The following is a 17,544-nucleotide window of genomic DNA, read 5'->3' as shown; positions in this document are numbered from 1 at the left end:
TAGGCCGGGCACAATGGCTCACGCCTGTCATCCCAGCACTTTGAGAGGCTGAGGGAGGTGGATCACTTGAGGTCAGGAATTCAAGATCAGCATGGCCAACATGGTGAAACCCCATCTCTATTAAAAATACAAAAATTAGCCAGGCATGATGGCGGCTCATGCCTGTAATCCCAGCTACTCGGGAAGCTGAGGCACAAGAATTGTTTGAAACCGGGAAGCAGAGGTTGCAGTGAGCAGAGATGGTGCCACTGCACTCCAACCTGGGCGAGAGAGAGAGAGAGAGACAGACAGACAGACAGACAGACAGACAGACAGAGACAGAAAAGAAGAGAAGAGAAGAGACGAGATGAGACGAGACGAGACAGCTCCTATCTCATGCTCAAGTTAGCTATTTCTGGAGTCAGATCAAAGCCTAGTTCCACAATTTATCAGCCACATGATTTTGGCCCTATTACATAGACCCTGTGAGACTCAGTCTCCTCATCTGTAAAATGAGGCTAAGAATAGAATTATCTTGTTGTAGTGATTGAGACATCTAGCAGAGTGTCTAGTATGTGGTAGATGCTCAATAGGTAGTATTTGTTAATATTAGGTTTTATATTCTGCTGCCATTTTTATTCTTTATTAAAGCCAAACTCATTATTTCTCCCCCCAAACTCATATATCTTTTATAAGTTTCCCAGTCAGATAAATAATACCAAAGCTTCTAGTTTACCACATTCAAGTCCCTGGGATCATCTTTCATCCCTCCACAAGTACCAGGTCCCTGCTACTCTGCAACAGCTCTCTACTGCATCCTTCATCTTCAGTCCTCTAATGTAAGATTATTATTTATTGAACACTTACAGGCTATACTCCAATGTTGGATGTTCACAGCTTTGTATAACCAGCTATCTCAAAAGCATATGTCACCTACTGCTTCAAAACAAACAAAAACTTCTCATAAATCAACCACAGTCACAGGAAATGAATTATATGCATCACCACTTTCCTGTCCTGGGCTCAATGAGCATCACCCTCCAGCCTCTCTCTATCAAGCTGTATAAGCCCACTTTCCTCAAGCTCTAATTGAATGTCTTTATTTCAACCCCATTCAATTATCCTTGCCTTGTTGTAAGCATGACCTTTTTGGGTTTTTGCTAAGAAAACCATGCTATAAAACATGCCTATCTCATAGGCACTTTAAAACAGACACACAAGGCTGGGTGCGGTGGTTCACGCCTGTAGTCCCAGCACTTCGGGAGGTGGAGGTGGGCAGATCACTTGAGGTCAAGAGTCTGAGACCAGCCTGGCCAATGTAATGAAACCCCATCTCTACTAAAAATACAAAAATTAGCCGGGCATGGTGGTGCATGCCTGTAGTCCCAGATACTCGGGAGACTGAGGCACGAGAATCGCTTGAACCCATGAGGTGGAGGTTGCAGTGAGCCGAGATCACACCACTGCACTCCAGCCTGGGTGAGAGAGAGACTTCGTCTGAGGGGAGGAGGGGGGAACAGAAACACGCATACAAATAAAAAGATAATTAACTATGCATATCTGCAGGGTAAAGGTCCAAACCAGAATATCTTTTTTTTTTTTTTTTTTTTTTGCAACAGAGTCTCTCTCTGTTGCCCAGGCTGGAGTGCAGTGGTGTGATCTCGGCTCACTGCAACCTCCACCTCCCAGGTTCAAGTGCTTCTCCTGCCTCAGCCTCCCGAGTAGCTGGGACTAAAGGCATGCGCCCCCATGCCCGGCTAATTTTTGTATTTTTACTAGAGACTGCGTTTTAACACGTTGGCCAGGCTGGTCTTCAACTCCTGACCTCAGGTGATCTGCCCACCTTGGCCTCCCAACATGCTGGGATTACAGGTGTGAGCCACTGTGCCCGGCCTAGAACATCTTTCAAATGTGAGTAGTCATAATGAGTCCTAAAAAGAAGCTTAGTCACTGCTAAGAGATTTCATATGCATGTCAATGTGTATATATAACAACTTATTATATATACAATAAATACATACAGCTTAATTTTGTTTAGCTGTCAAAAAAAATTGTACGAGCTATATTTTTGCTTTGAAATTGAGCAGCATTAATTTCAGTAAATTAGGAAGTATAATCTTTGGTCTGGATCAGCCCAACATCATATTCTATGCACAAAAGACAAAATACACCTATTTGTCAGCATGATCTCTCAATTATTGCGACAGTACACAGATTAAAACAGTGACTTTCTTCTACACTTGTACAAATATAAAACATGCTAAGAATTATTTATTTATATATACACCCACAGTCAACCTTTTCAAAAAGATACCCAATTTATGCATAAACAATCACACAGACCTGACTTAGACATTTTTATAAACATTTCATTAAATTTTTAAAGGTATGCAAAATATATTGGCCTGATTATATATAAGTACAATCAGGAAGATTATATACATTTTTAATTATAATATGAGTTTCATAACAATCCGTTGTTTGACCCTAAAGCGTCAATCTTACCAGAAGCATCAAATTCTCTATTTTTGGATAATGGAATATAGATTTGAAGGTCTGATTTTAGCTGGGAAAAGGATATACTATCTATAACAAGCCTAATGACTAAACAGCTGCAGATTCTAAAAAAGAGTTTTATAATACTCTGAGATAGGCACTAATTTATGCTTTAAATTTTCCATCCAGTGATATCTTTTTAGACACATGCAAGGAGAAATCAACAACACTTAAAGAGCTGGTGTGTGACCTCATGTAGTGAAGGACAGCAAAGAGAGAAATGTTTTAGATGTATCTCATTTGCAGCAACCTCACAGGCTTGTGTTGTTTGTTTTTTTTTTTTTAAGTATCTATTCTTCTGCCATATAAAGGCAAGAAAAGTATGGTTTATTTATCCTTGTAATTCAAAGTGCCCTATACACAGTAACTAAAAATCAGAGTTCACATTTAGAGTTGGTTTCCTAAGAGCAGAGATGTCCATTCTCATCCACTTTCACACTGGGCCCATCCTGCTGGCACTAACAGTGTGTGTTTTGAGAGCCAGGTATACGAAACAACCATTTTAACAAATGAGTAAATAGAAAGATAAAAACAATATATTTAAATAATAAACTATTTTTATATAAAAGGCAGAGGGAGAGCTTAAAGTTACAAGAAAGTATAGAGAAAAAGGTCACAGGTTGAAGTAGGACAATGACTAGGAGAAAACATTTGGACTCTGTACATGATGTGTAATATATATCAGATATACGTATATGTATAATATATATGCATATGTGTATGTACATATGTAAGGTATGTATATATCTCATAAATCTTTGAGTTTTAAAACCCAAGATTAGAAGAACTGAAGCTTCCATTTGCAATGTTGCATAAACAGAGCCATTGTATAAAAGGAGGTTTTATGTTCGGGAAAAAGTCAAATTTAACTTGGAAACTAATAACCTATTTCTCCCAAGTAATATCCACCCAGGAATTTTTTTTAAGCTTCAGAAATTTATAACTAAAGGCAAGTCATTAAAAGTATAGCATTTAGCATTTTATTAGGGAGGTTTTCATTTGTTTAATTTCAAACTACAATAACATTTCTTAGCAAGGTGTTCAAGGTGCTAAATTTATTATATTTATTGTTTTAAATTCTTAATCATCCTTAATCAAGAACCAATAGTATTCAAACCATTTTTGAAAATTTAATGGCAAAGAGATCTTCAGATAACTATTATTCACATAAAATAGTTCAAACATCCAATTTCAAGAAGAATACAAAAGCCACTGCATGGAAGTAAGAGATCTGTGATCTAAACACAAAAATACATTAACTGTCACGAAGGCTTAAATCCAAAAGGCAGGTGGTATTTTGTACAAAAGGAAAAGCAAATATAAGAGTATCATCTTTATTTATTTGTGTGCGTATTTACATACATACACACACATATTATTTTCAATAGATGACAGATTCAGGAGTTTAAATGTTTTGGGTTAAATTGCTAAAATCATCACAGACATAAATTATATCATTCTAAAATATCACGAAAAAACTTAAAACCTTCGTCTTAACAAATTATATGCAAATGAAGCCAAATACTCAGACTAGGTATGCCATAATAGAAAAATATTTAAACTAATGTTTGTTACAGTTTCAACACTTGCCATCTGAAAGTTACTCTCCTAGTAAAACATGCTTACCACTGAACAACAGCTATGGAAACTTCAAATAACTTCTCTGAATAATTTGTGATTATTATCATAGTAAAATAATTTCCAGTAAGGTTCATTTCACAGCTGTTCAAGGGTAATCAACTATAGCCAGTAATCATAATCTACACTATTATCCTAAGTCCTAGCTCATATCTAAACACCTACCTTATTACCCTTCAAAATCTGGATTCAAATGCATCAAGCAATCTAAGTTAATGGGTCTACATGAAAAAAAAAAAAAACTTCTCTTTGCTCATAAGTACTTGAACATAAATTAAATCTGTCACTGCCCTGCTTTCTTCTTCCCATCCCACCACCTTTTCTCTTTTCCCATTAGGCAGCTTTTCACTTACACAGTCATGCATCACTTAATGACAAGAATACATTCTGAAAAATATGTCATTAGGTGATTTTATCACTGCGCAAACATCATAGAGTATACTTACACAAACCTAGATGGTATAGCTTACTACACATCTAGGCTACATGGTATGGCCTACTGCTCTCCAAGGCTACAAACCTGTACAGCATGTTACCTTACTGAGTACCATAGTCAATGACAAGTATTTGTGTATCTGAACATGTTTTTTATCTAAACGAAAAATACCATATCTTTAATCTTATGGGACCACCATCGTATACGCTGTCCACTGTTGACCTAAATGTCATTATGAGGTGCATGGCATAGGTCAGTTGAAAAAAAAAAAAAAAAAAAAAAAAAGCACGTGATTGCTAAGAACTAAGGACTACCCAACCATGATCAAGCTTACCTAAAAGTAGTCTCTTTCTGGCAGCATTCACATATTAATTCCACTTCATTAAACAACATCATCATAACCAGACTTTTAATTACAGGTTGAGCATCCCTAATTCAAAAATCCAAAATGCTCCAAAATACAAAACTTTTGAGTACCGATATGATGCCACAAGTGGAAAATTCCACATATAAGTATTTAAACCTTGTTTTAGGCAAAAATTTAAAATATTGCATAAAACTACCTTCAAGCTATATGTAGTAAGTATATATGAAACATAAATGAATTTCGTGTCTAGCCTTGGGTCCCATCCCCAAGGTATCTCATTATATATATGGAAATATTCCAAAATCTGAAAAAATCCAAAACATTTCTGGTCTCAAGCATTTCAGATAAGGAATGTTCAACCTGTACATGCCCACATGCACAGAGCACTACATTAGCTTCAAAACAGTTAAACATATACAGATATTTCTTTTTAAAAATAATGTACTTGCCTTGTGTCTGCATTTAAGTACAACTCCATAGGCTCCTATAATAAAAAGAAGTAAACAATCAAGGGCATGCATACAAACTACAGGTCTTGAAGAAATCAAAGCTCTGCTATATTGACATTGCTTCTCAGTGTTATAATAATGACCACTAAAGTGACAAGATTCTATAGTGATAATGCAGTAATGAGCCACATACAAATGGAACATACTTTATTATACATTTATTATAAAGAGTATAGACAAGTCATTTCCTCCAACAAGTATTTTTAAATGTTTCTTTTCAAAGAAAATTTCACTGGCAATATGTTTAAATGTAGGCTTATACATTTATGAAGACAAGATTTGGTCTCAAGAACTTGGAGAATAAATGAAAATTAACTCAGAAAATTCTATGGAACTTAAAACTTAAGAGCTAGGCCAGGCACAGTGGCTCACACCTGTAATCCCAGCACTTTGGGAGGCCGAGGCTGGCAGATCACCTGAGTTCAGTTCGGGACCAGCCCGGCCAACATGGTGAAAACCCATCTCTACTAAAAATACAAAAATTAGCTGGGTATAGTTGCAGGTGCCTATAATCCCAGCTACTCAGGAGGCTGAGGCAGGAGAATTGTTTGAACCCAGGAGGCAGAGGTTGCAGTGAGCCTAGATCGCACCACTGCACTCCAGCCTGGGCGCGAAAACAAACAAAAAAATCCTTAAGCGCTAATGACATCCCAATAGTAAGCTCAAGCACAGAGCCCACCAAATACACTCTCTGTTCTAGAAGACATTAAAATCTTCCTCTAGGATATTGAAATGCCCCTCTTCTTTTTTGTTTTGTTTTGTTTTTAAAGATTTTTTGTAGAGACATGGTCTCACTATGTTGCCCAGGCTGGTCTCAAACTCCTGGCCTTAAGCGATCCTCCCACCTCAGCATCCCAAAGTGCTGGGATTACAGGCGTGCACCACCACATCCAGCTGAATGTCTCTCCTGACTGGCAAGGTAGTCCAGGCCTCAGTATTCCAATTAATAGCTGGTAGGATTTGCTAACTTTTGCCATAAATAAAGACTCAGTTCATGCACAAAGGCCACAAGCACTCCCACCGTCTTTGGTGTATTTCAACAAGTAAACACCTTTGGGGTTACTTATCCTATTATCTAGGCAATAAACTTCTTCCTTAGAAGTAGAACAGAGTTGACAGCGAGGTACCCAGGAAACTGAGGTTAAAATTATATTGTGAAAAATCTAACTAAGAGAATCAAAATGTCATGAATGATAGCTGAGCTTTACAGAAACATCAAGAACATTAACATTAGCAGACTGGCAAGCCTGCATTCATCTATGAGAAGGGGGCTTCAGGGATACAAAATTAGGAAATGTGTCTCCAGCAGAGTCTATGGGACCTGAACAAGTCTCCCTCACTTTGGTAGAGATGGATGAATCCTATTATCAGAGTTAGCATAGAACCAGCCATTATAACCATCTAACTTAACTTCACAATTGCCAGGCAATTGTTCAATTCTCTGTCTATGTCAGTTTTTCTATGGGGTGAAAAATACCCTGTCTAAACTACAAGAATGTAGAGTTTGCTTGACAGGTTTTTTTGTTTGTTTGTTTTTGTTTGTTTGTTTGTTTGAGACAGAGTCTCGCTCTCTCACCAGGCTGGAGTGCAGTGGCACAAGCTCACTCACTGCAACCTCTGCCTCCTGGGTTCCAGCAATTCTCCTGCCTCAGCCTCCTGAGTAGCTGGGACTACAGGTGCCCACCACCACAGCCAGCTAATTTTTGTATTTTTAGTAGAGACAGGGTTTCACCATGTTGGCCAGGATGGTCTGGATCTCTTGACCTTGTGATCCACCACCTCAGCCTCCCAAAGTGCTGGGATTATAGGCACGAGCCACCGTGCCTGGCGAAAGATTTTTATGTACTTTATATGTATATCCTAGCCAAAAAAATATGTGAGGTGATTTCCAAAGAAAGAAACATACAGCAATGGTGGTTCTGATTACAACTTAAAGTAACAGATTCTGAGATATATATATCAGATCTATATATATATATCAGTCTGGTAATTTTGAGCCAGTCCCAAAGAAGATGATCACCTATGGCTATACTGAGAAAAACTAGTTATAATCCAGAAAAACTTAGGCCCAGAATCTGGAACATTCTAATCTTGTTACACCCTATATGCTAGCCTTCTCCAGTCAGCAGCTTTATTACACTGGTCTTTAATTCTAATACTTTTGAAAAATAAAATAGGCTATTCCAGAACAGATGGTAGGCAAGACACTGAGAATGAGTTTTTACATAACATCGGTGAAGAAATGGAAGAGGAGTTGACTAGCGAAGGAACAAAGATCTATTTGTTTTGTATGGTTTGAACTTCAGACCTTGAAACAAGCATCCAATGATTAAACTCTTTATTTTAATTGTTTCTATGTATTTGAAAAGGATTTGCCAACTTAAAAACTTAAAAACAGCTTTGCTGTTCACATAGGTAAACTTTTTTACAGTCCTTTAGGAATTCAAAGTTTATTTGAAAATTCTGAAATATGAAATTTTTGTAACATATGCTTTAAAGATACAAATGCTAAGAAACCATAATTACAATCACTTATCCTCTGTTAACGGAATCATTTATCAAAATTTCCAAAGTTATCTTTAAGTCTAGAGCAAAAACTAAGCAAGAAAAATCAGAAGAAACGATTTTTTTTAAGGAGTCGGTTTATACAAAATGACATCATATTTCATCAAATCAATGGTATATCATTGGTCATGAGCATTATTTTATGTACTATTAGGAAAGGAAGAGCTGCCAATTAAACTGTGACATCATACTGATTATAAGATCCCCCCTGATTTCAGAGATAAAATTGTGTGCCTCAGAATTTACAAAACATAATCTCTCATTTTCAAAGAAACAGAAGTTATTTGTTTATTTACCAGGTATTAAGTACAATTTCACCAACATGGTGAAACCCAGTCTATAGTGAAAATACAAAAATCAGCTGGGCACAGTGGCTCACGCCTGTAATCTCAGGAGGCTGAGGCAGAAGAATCGCTTGAACCCAGGAGGCAGAGGCTACAGTGAGCCGAGATCGTGCCACTGCACTACAGCCTGGGTAACAGTTGAGACTCTGTCTCGAATGAATGAACGAATGAATGAAATTTAAGTTATTCAAAATAAGCCTAGCTGATATAAAAATAAAATGTAACCAAGAAAAAAATGCAGACTAAGGAATTCATGATTGCTAAAAAGAATGAAGGCAGTCAAGATTGTTGTAACACTGGGGCTCTTTTTAAAATAAAAGGGAAAAAAAATATTTAATTTATTAAACTTTAAAAGGTTTTAAAATGTTATTAATTTTTTATTGGAGAGACCCAAATTGTTTAAGAGTAATTTTATTTTTAATATTTTACTCTTAGACACACATGTGAATTGATACAGGTTAAATTAACAGGATCCGATTAGTAACTTTTTGGTGGTAGGAATAACTAACTGTTCATTGCTCAAAACTCAAGGAATGCAAAAATTCCAACTTACCTTCACCTACAACCCCAAGGATCTCAAATTTATTCATCACATTACCAATGTTAGGAATCTTCATGAAGACAAACTCCTCTTTTGATGCAAGCCACAAAACATGGCACCAAAAGAACTCAGAAAGCTGCGCGGTAAGACCAAAAACCTTCTGAAGGAAGAAATTCTCACTGGCTGGTGGGAACTTTCACATACTTGTTGCAATCATGAAGTATTAAACAATTCCCTGAAAAAAACAAACACAATGAAAAGCTGTAAATTTTATATTTGCAGTACTCTAATAACCAATCTTACCTTTTTGTATAGTTATTTTTCAATCCATTTTAATGTTTCATACACTTAAAATGAAGAAGAAACCAACAGTAATAGGAGCGAAGAACCCAAAATGGAACGAATACAAACAAACAAATGAACCTCTCTGTATTTGAAATGAATAATATAACCACACTTTAGGGGACAAGGACAAATGAATTAACCATAGGTAACTTTTGAAAACAGCATTTTCACTATCTACTCTCCTAAAGCTAAAAACAAAAAGAATTACAAACAAATACTATACTCTACTTAGATACCTGCTTTTATACAGTGACATGAAACTTGTTTGTGTGTGTTCTAAGATAGAGCAAATAGGTGAATATACTGACCTTGGTTTCTTAATTCTCATAAAAGGGAGTAACAAATATAAAAAGGGAGAAGGCTTGGAGTTGGTGTTAACAATATAAGCTCAGTTTTTAATATACAGGGGTACAGACAGATATAAAGGTGTTTGTGTAAATGTGCACTCACATACATATATTTCCTAGCTCTGTCTGCTGAGAAGGCCTAAAAGCAATGATACCCCTATAGCTATGAACACAGCTGGGGCTCTAATAAAAGGAACTAGAGTTCCTTGAAGAAAAGGCTGATTCCAAGGGTGGGGTAGGAGAAGTACCATAGGAGCCTAGGGTATATTTTTGTGGTGCCAGAAAGTAAGGAAATGCTCAAAGAATGATAGGGGTACCTCAAAAGGACACAGGAGTCAGACTGATGTGACTCCCACTGGCCTAATCGGGAATATTTGAGCAACAAAGTAAATAAGCACAGTAACAGATTATAACCCATATAAAAGTCCTTACTGACATAAATAAATAAATAAGGGAGAAGAGAAAGCTCTTTTGTGAAGTATAATTCCTTATAATAAATGTAGTGATAAAATTAGAAAATCACCATTTGGCAATCACTCTGGTAATAATTATTTCAAGCAAGTATGATCAATATATGCTAAAACTAGCGGTTGAAAATTTGATGGAAAACAGGATATTATCTAATCTCAAAGTATCTCCCCACAAGATACGTATTAATTACAAGAAGAAAAATAGTAATTTTATACTGAAGAATCCTGCCAGATACCACCTTAATTAAGTGATCAAGTTAACATCATCAATAAGGGGACAAACCAACATTATATGTCCCCTGATAGGATGCATCACATCACCACCTCTGTGGCATTCGTGCCAGAAATGCAAAACCTGAATCTAACCACAAGAAGCAAGAGAGAAGCCCAAACTGAGGGACATTTTACTAAATAACTGGCCTGTATTCTTTTAAAATGTCAAGGTCACAAAAGACAAGAAACAACTGAGTAACAAGAAGCAACTATTCCAGATTAAAGAAGATTAAGAGATATGACAATGAAATACAATGCATGATCCTGGATTACATCCTGAACAAGAAAAAGCTTTTGTTCTTTTTTTGCTATAAAGAACAATTGATACAATTCAAATGTTCACAGATTATAGTACTGTTGTCAGTGGTTTTCTAATTTTCATATTAGTACTTTGGTTACATAAAACAGTGCTCTTGTTTTTAAGAAACAGCATTAAAGTTTTTAAAGGGGCATCATGTTTACAACTTAAACCACTGAGAAAAATTACAAGTGTGTATGGGGAAAGAGAAAAAAAGACAGAAAGAATGATAAAGCAAATATGATAAAATGTTAACACTTGGAAAATCTAGGTCAAGGGTATAGAAAGTAGGAAATTCTTTGCACTATTTTTGCAATTTTTCTCTAAATCTGAAATATTTTCAAAATAAGCTTTGTTTCAAAAAGCTTATCCTATCTCTAAGAAGAATAACAGTGGTACCAAGACAAAATATTGTTTTAAAAGCAAGAAATAAATCTAAACAAGAAGTTCCTTACTGCCTATAAAATCTGAAACTTTTAACAAGAATACCCCACACGATGTGGATAAGCATTGTCAAGAAGTGCCCTTTCATACACTGATGGTAGAAATGTAAATTGGTGCAAGTTTTCTAAAAAGCAATATATACATTATTAGGTGATTTTAAAATGTGCATATCCTGATAAGGGCATCTGACAAAAATCTACAACAAACATCATTCTTAAATGTGAAATAGTAGACACAGTCCCTTTAAAACTTAAGAACATGTGCCAGGCACAGTGGTTCACGCATATAATCCCAGCACTTCAGGAAGCCAAGGCAGAAGGATCGCTTGAGCCCAGCCTGAGCAACACAGGGAGACCCAGTCTCTACAAAAACAAAAAACAAACAAACAAAAACAAAACAAAACTAGACTGGCGGGCATGGTTGTGGGAGGCTGAGATGGGAGGATCACTTGAGCCCAGGAGGTCGAGGCTGCAGTGAGCCTTGATTGCACCACCAGACACCAGCCTGGGCAACAGTGTGAGACTCTGTCTCTAACAAACAAACAAAAACATGACAGGGAGTTCTACTATTAATACTTATTAACATTAGTATTAAACATCCTAGCCAGGCACAGTGGCTCCTGTCCATAATCCCAGCACTTTGGGAGGCTGAGGTGGACGGATCACTCACACTCAGGAATTCAAGACCAGCCTAGAAAATGTGGTGAAACCCTGTCTCTAGAAAAACAACAAAAATTAGCTGGGTGTGGTGGTGCACGCCTGTAGTCCCAGCTACTCTCAGAGGGTGAGGAGGGAGGACTGCTTGAGCCCAGGAGGGCGAAGCTGCGGTGAGCCATGATCACACCACTGCACTCCACCCTGGGTGACACCGCAAGACCCTGTCTCAAAAACAAAAACAAAAACATCCTCACGGGTTATAGCTGGTTTAGTAAAATAAGAAACAATAAATGAATAAAATGTATGATTGAAAAGAGAGAAACGAAAACAGACAGAAAATTCAAAAGAATTCATAAATTATTGGAATTATTAGTGTTTGGCAAAGTAGCTGAACATAAGCTTAATACACAAATATCAGTTGCATTTGTAAAGATCATTTGTAAGAAATAGAAAAAGCAATTTTTAAATATCACATTTATGGGTGGGGCACAGTGGCTCACGCCTGTAATCCCAGCACTTTGGGAGGCCGAGGCAAACAGATTGCTTGAGCTCACGAGTTCGAGACCAGACTGGGCAACATGGCGAAATCCAGCCTCAACAAAATATACAAAAATTAGCTGCGTGTGGCAGAGCATGCCTCTAGTCCCAGCTACTCCAGAGGCTGAGATGGGAGGATGGTTTGAGCTTAGGAAGCGGAGGCTGCAGTGAGCCAAGATTGTGCCATTGCACTCTAGCCTGCACAATAGAGCCAGACCTTGTCTCAAACAAAAACAAAAACAAAAACCACATTTACAATAATTTTAAAAAGCACATAAGATTTAACAAAAGATATTCACAACCACTTTTCAAATATATATGTAACTTTACTCAAAGACATTAAAAAACACCTAAACAAGTTATCCAAATTTTACAGCTAGGAAGATTCAAAACTATAAAGGTATAAATTCTTTCCATATTGATCTATACAGTCAATGCAATTCCAATCACAATCCCAACAAGGTTTTCTAAAGAATTAAGACAAGCTGATTTTAAAATATATATGCAAGGGCAGAGTTCCAAGTAGAAGCAACACCCTCCTACTACAAGTATGAGCAGCAAAGAATAAGAAAAAGAAAAGAGTAAGAAAGATAAGAAAAGTTACAAGAGCACTAGGCTTTGAGGGTAGGATCTGGCAGGATGCCCTCCTGAATATGTTGAGGATTATAATAGAGTGAGGGAAATTAAGAAAGGATGGTTCTGGCACAGACTAACTTAGCCAATAGAACAGATGTGAGAGCCCAGAATAGACCATACTTCAGTATCCCTACAGATTCCTACAGACCTTAAAGAAGTCAGAGTAACTCTTGAAGAAGATAAGTCAGACCATGTCACTTCTCATTCAAAACCCTCTAATGGCCTCCCATATCATTAAGAGTGAAAACCAAAATCCACATGAGCCACAGGCCTTGACATCCCCTCCTCTGATATCATCTCCTACTAGTCTCTCCCTTGACTAGCTTCACTCCAGCTACACTGACCTCCTTTTGCTATACTTATTTTAGAAAACTTGAGTTCAGTGGAATCAAAAATTTTTTAAGGATTACTCTGACATTTAGAAAAAAAGATGTCACAATTTGAGAAGAAATAAACATTTATTCATTCATTAAGCAAATAATTACTGACTGCCTCCCATGTTTTCAGGATAAGACACACAGCACAGTGGTAAACAAGACAGGCAAGGTCCCTACCCTCGTGGAACTTTACATTTTGCTGGTGGAAAAAAAATACAAGACTATTATCTTGTATTTTGTTATGAAAGAGGGGAAAAGAATGATTACTCAGACAGAGAGGGCTTCTCTAAAAAGGTAACATTTGAGCTGAGATGGCAATGGCAAGGAGCCAGCTATATGAGGATCTACATCAGTCACATTCCTGGTAAAAGATGCTCAGAGCATTTCTGAAAACGAACCATTCTTTCATTTTCTATGGCTGGTTTGAAAGAACACCCAGGAAATATTTACATATTCTACTCTCTGCCAATAATGGTATGGTTCATTTCAAAGGAAACTTGAGATAAAAATTAATCATTCTCACTGAGAAGACCCAAAAAGTTCTATATGTAAGTATTGTAAAGAACATTTGTGGCTGGGCGTGGTGGTTCATGCCTGTAATCCCAGCACTTTGGGAGGCCAAGGCGGGTAGACGACCTGAGGTCAGGAGTTTGAGACCAGCCTGACCAATATGGTGAAACCCGATCTCTACTAAAAATACAAAAATTAGCCGGGTATGGTGGTGTGCGCCTATAGTGCCAGCTACTTGGGAGGCTGAGACAAGAGAACTGCTTGAACCCGGGAGGTGGAGGTTGCAGTAAGCCGAGATCTTACCACTGCACCCCAGCCTGAGCGACACAGCAAGACTCTGTCTCAAAAAAAATAAAAATTTAAAATTAAAAAAAAAAAAAAAAAAAGAACATTTGGTCTCACTATTCTTTGTGGCAGTCAAAACTGAGTAATAAAAACTGGGAATCAGGCCAGGCGCAGTGGCTCACGCCTGTAATCCCAGCACTTTGGGAGGCTGAGGCGGGTGAATAACCCGAGGTCAGGAGTTCGAGACCAGCCTGGCCAACATGGTGAAACCCCGTCTCTACTAAAAACACAAAACTTAGCCAGGTGCGGTGGCAGGTGCCTGTAATGTCAGCTACTTGGGAGACTGAGACAGGAAAATCACTTGAACCCGGGAGGTGGAAGTTGCAGTGAGCTGAGATCTTGCCATTGTACTCCAGCCTGGGTGACAAGAGTGAAAACTCCACCTCAAAAAACAAAAAAAACTGGGAATCAGAATGTGAGTAGGGCTGGGCACAGTGGCTCACGCCTGTAATCCTAGCACTTTGGGAGGCTGAGGCAGGCAGACTGCTTGAGTTCAGGAGTTGGAGACCAACCTAGCCAACATGGTGAAACCCCATCTCTAGAAAAAACACCAAAAAAGTAGCCGGGTGTGGTGGTGGGTGCCTGTAGTCTCAGCTCCACAGGAGGCTAAGGCACGAGAATTGCTTGAGCTTGGGAGGTGATGGTTGCAGTGAGCCAAGATCACGTCACTGCACTCTAGCCTGGGCGACAGAACAAGACTCGATCTCAAAAAAAAAAAAAAAAAAAAAAAAAAAAATTATGTGAGTAGATACATATCTTGGATGTCAAGAATGGTCTTTTAAATACCAGTATTCATACTGAGGAAAAAAATTATGCCATATTGGATTTAGCTGCAATTTTATATATTTTATATGAATATAGCTGATTAACTATTTTTTTTTTTTTTTTAAGGCATAAAAACTAAAACACTTTAGCTCTGGTGATGGCAAAATACGTATCTCGGATGAAATGTCCCTTTACAGACAAATACAAATGCTAGAGGGAATACTTTTTAGAAACATCTTAAAAGCTCCAAACACTTTTGTGAAGAATTACCTGGCTAAAATTAAAGCAAAAGAATAGAATCCAGAGACAGAATCCAAACCACCCAAAACTATTTTAGCTTTTCTGGTATTTGAAGAACCAGAAAGTGAGAGAAAAACAGGCTTGCTCTTGAAATCGTTACAGATTAGGAACACAAAGTCAAGGGTGTCTCAAAATGAGAAAGTTTGTTAGCAATAACTTATTGTATATTTCAAAATATTTAAACTAAAAGAGTGGAATTGGGAGGTTCCTAACACAAAGAAATGATAAATGCTTGAAATGATGGATACCCCAATTACCTTGATCATTACACGTTGTATGCTTGTATCAAAATATAACATGTGTCCCATAAATATATACAACTATTATGTATCCATAATCATTTAAAATAAAATTTTTATAAATAAGGAGAAAGTTTGATAAATCACCACTCGAAGCCAAAACCCCAGGATATACTCCCAGGATAAGAAAAAACAGAAATAAATCAGCCCTTGGACAAACTTGAACTGTAGGTTGATGTCATCTGGGTGATCTAAGCAACGCTCTGAGGGAAGATGGCATCAATCAGGCCTCACAATACTGCTACAGATAATTTCTCATTTACAAAGTGCAGTACATAATCAAAGATGGCCAAATACACAAGGTAAGATACCACGAACAAGAACCAATAGAAACAACTGAAAAAGAAAGTGACCCCCAAAGGACTTTGGGTCAGGGATAGCCTATAAATGATCAGCAATAGCCTACAAAACAACGGTAGGGTTGATGCAATAAAAACCAAAGATTGAACATTGTGACAGAACTGAAAGGTCCAAAAGGTGAAAGATCAAACTATAAAAATAAATTGGAATGCTAGATAGAGAGCATAACAAAAAAAGAGAACTAAATGAAAGAGAAAAATATTAGGATATAGAAGACATTGAACGTGGTTTTAAAACTTGACCAAACGAACATATAAACTATAGCAAAGAACTGCAAAATATCTTTTTTTCCTCTCCAAGCACACATACAACATTCACAAAAACTGATCATATGCTAGGCCATAAAGCAATTCAAAATAAATTACGAGGGCCAGGCATGGTGGCTCACGCCCGTAATCCCAGTATTTTGGGAGGCTGAGGCAGGCAGATTACTTTAGGCCAGGAGTTCGAGACAAGCCTGGTTAACATAGTGAAACCCTGTTTCTACTAAAAATACAACACTTAGACGGGTGTGATGACCACGTGCCTGTAGTCCCAGCTACTCGGGAGGCTGAGGCACAAGAATCACTTGATCCCGGTAGGGAGAGGTTGCAGTGAGCCACATGTCACCACTGCACTCCAGCCTGAGCAACAGAGCAAAACTCCATCTCAAAAATAAATAAATAAATAAAATAAATTACAAGGATTGAAGTAAAAGGATGGTCTCTTTCCACAACTAAAGTTGATCAATCACAAAAGAAATAGTTAGAAAATAATTCTTATGTTTGGAAATAAATACATTCCCAAAATAATCCGTAAATCAATCAAAGAAGAAACCATAATACACTTAACAAAAATACAAATCCATGGAAAGAAAACAATGCTTAAGGAGGAAATTGAGAATCTTATATGCATACATCAGAAAATACTAAAAACTGGAAATGTATGAACTAAGCATAAAACTCAAGAGGCTAAACAAAAGAACCACAAAATGAGCCCAATGAAAATGTAAAGAAAGAAATGAGTAAGAGAAAAATTCATGAAACAGAAAACACAAGTAATAAAAAGATCGGGCCGGGAACTTACAGAACTGTGAGCTAATATATGGTGTCTTAACGTGGCTAAGCATGTGGTAAGTTGTTATGCAACAGAAAACTGATACAACAGCATTGTTCCTTTTATATACAGTTTAAAAACAGACAAAGCTGAACTATAAAGTATATTAAGTATATATATGTAAGTGGTAACTGTGTAAAAAAGTGATCAAGTAAGTGTTTATTGTAAAAAATCAGGATATTAATTACCTGTAAGGAGGGACTGAGATTGAGAAAAGACATGTAGCAGCCCGGCACTTTGGAAAGCTGAGGCAGAAGGATCACTTGAGCCCAGAAGTTTGAGACCAGCCTGGGCAACATAATGAGACCCTGTCTCTACAAAAACTTTTTTTTGTTTGTTTAATTAGCTGGGCGTGGTGGCGACCGCCTCTAGTCCCAGCTACTTGGGAGGCTGAGGTGGGAGGATTCCCTGAGCCTAGGTGATCACAGCTGCGGTGAGCCGTGATTGTGCACTGTGCACAGACTGGGTGACAGAGAAAGAAAGGAAAGGAAGGAAAGAAAGGAAAGAAGGAAGGAAGGGAAAGGGAAAGAGAAAGGGAAAGACAAGACAAGA

The 17,544-nt window shown here is 37.5% G+C and overlaps 1 protein-coding gene across 2 annotated transcripts in view; it reads right to left on the bottom strand.

The window, feature by feature from the left end:
• CDKL5 (cyclin dependent kinase like 5) overlaps window positions 1-17,544 on the bottom strand; it is a 202,362-nt gene that overhangs the window by 111,492 nt on the left and 73,326 nt on the right. For both annotated transcript variants that reach the window (XM_028842232.2, XM_077989598.1), the window contains exons 2-3: window positions 8,948-9,170; window positions 5,426-5,460 (exon numbers count right to left, since the gene is read on the bottom strand). In XM_028842232.2, the coding sequence (XP_028698065.2) occupies window positions 5,426-5,460; window positions 8,948-9,011 (99 nt within the window). In that variant the 5' untranslated portion in view covers window positions 9,012-9,170. The remainder of the gene's footprint in view (window positions 1-5,425; window positions 5,461-8,947; window positions 9,171-17,544) is intronic.

The sequence above is a fragment of the Macaca mulatta genome, chromosome X, assembly GCF_049350105.2.
Source record: "Macaca mulatta isolate MMU2019108-1 chromosome X, T2T-MMU8v2.0, whole genome shotgun sequence".
Taxonomy (NCBI): Eukaryota; Metazoa; Chordata; class Mammalia; order Primates; family Cercopithecidae; genus Macaca; species Macaca mulatta.
Note: the sequence above shows the minus strand (reverse complement) of the source record. Positions and strands in the feature narration are given on the sequence as shown.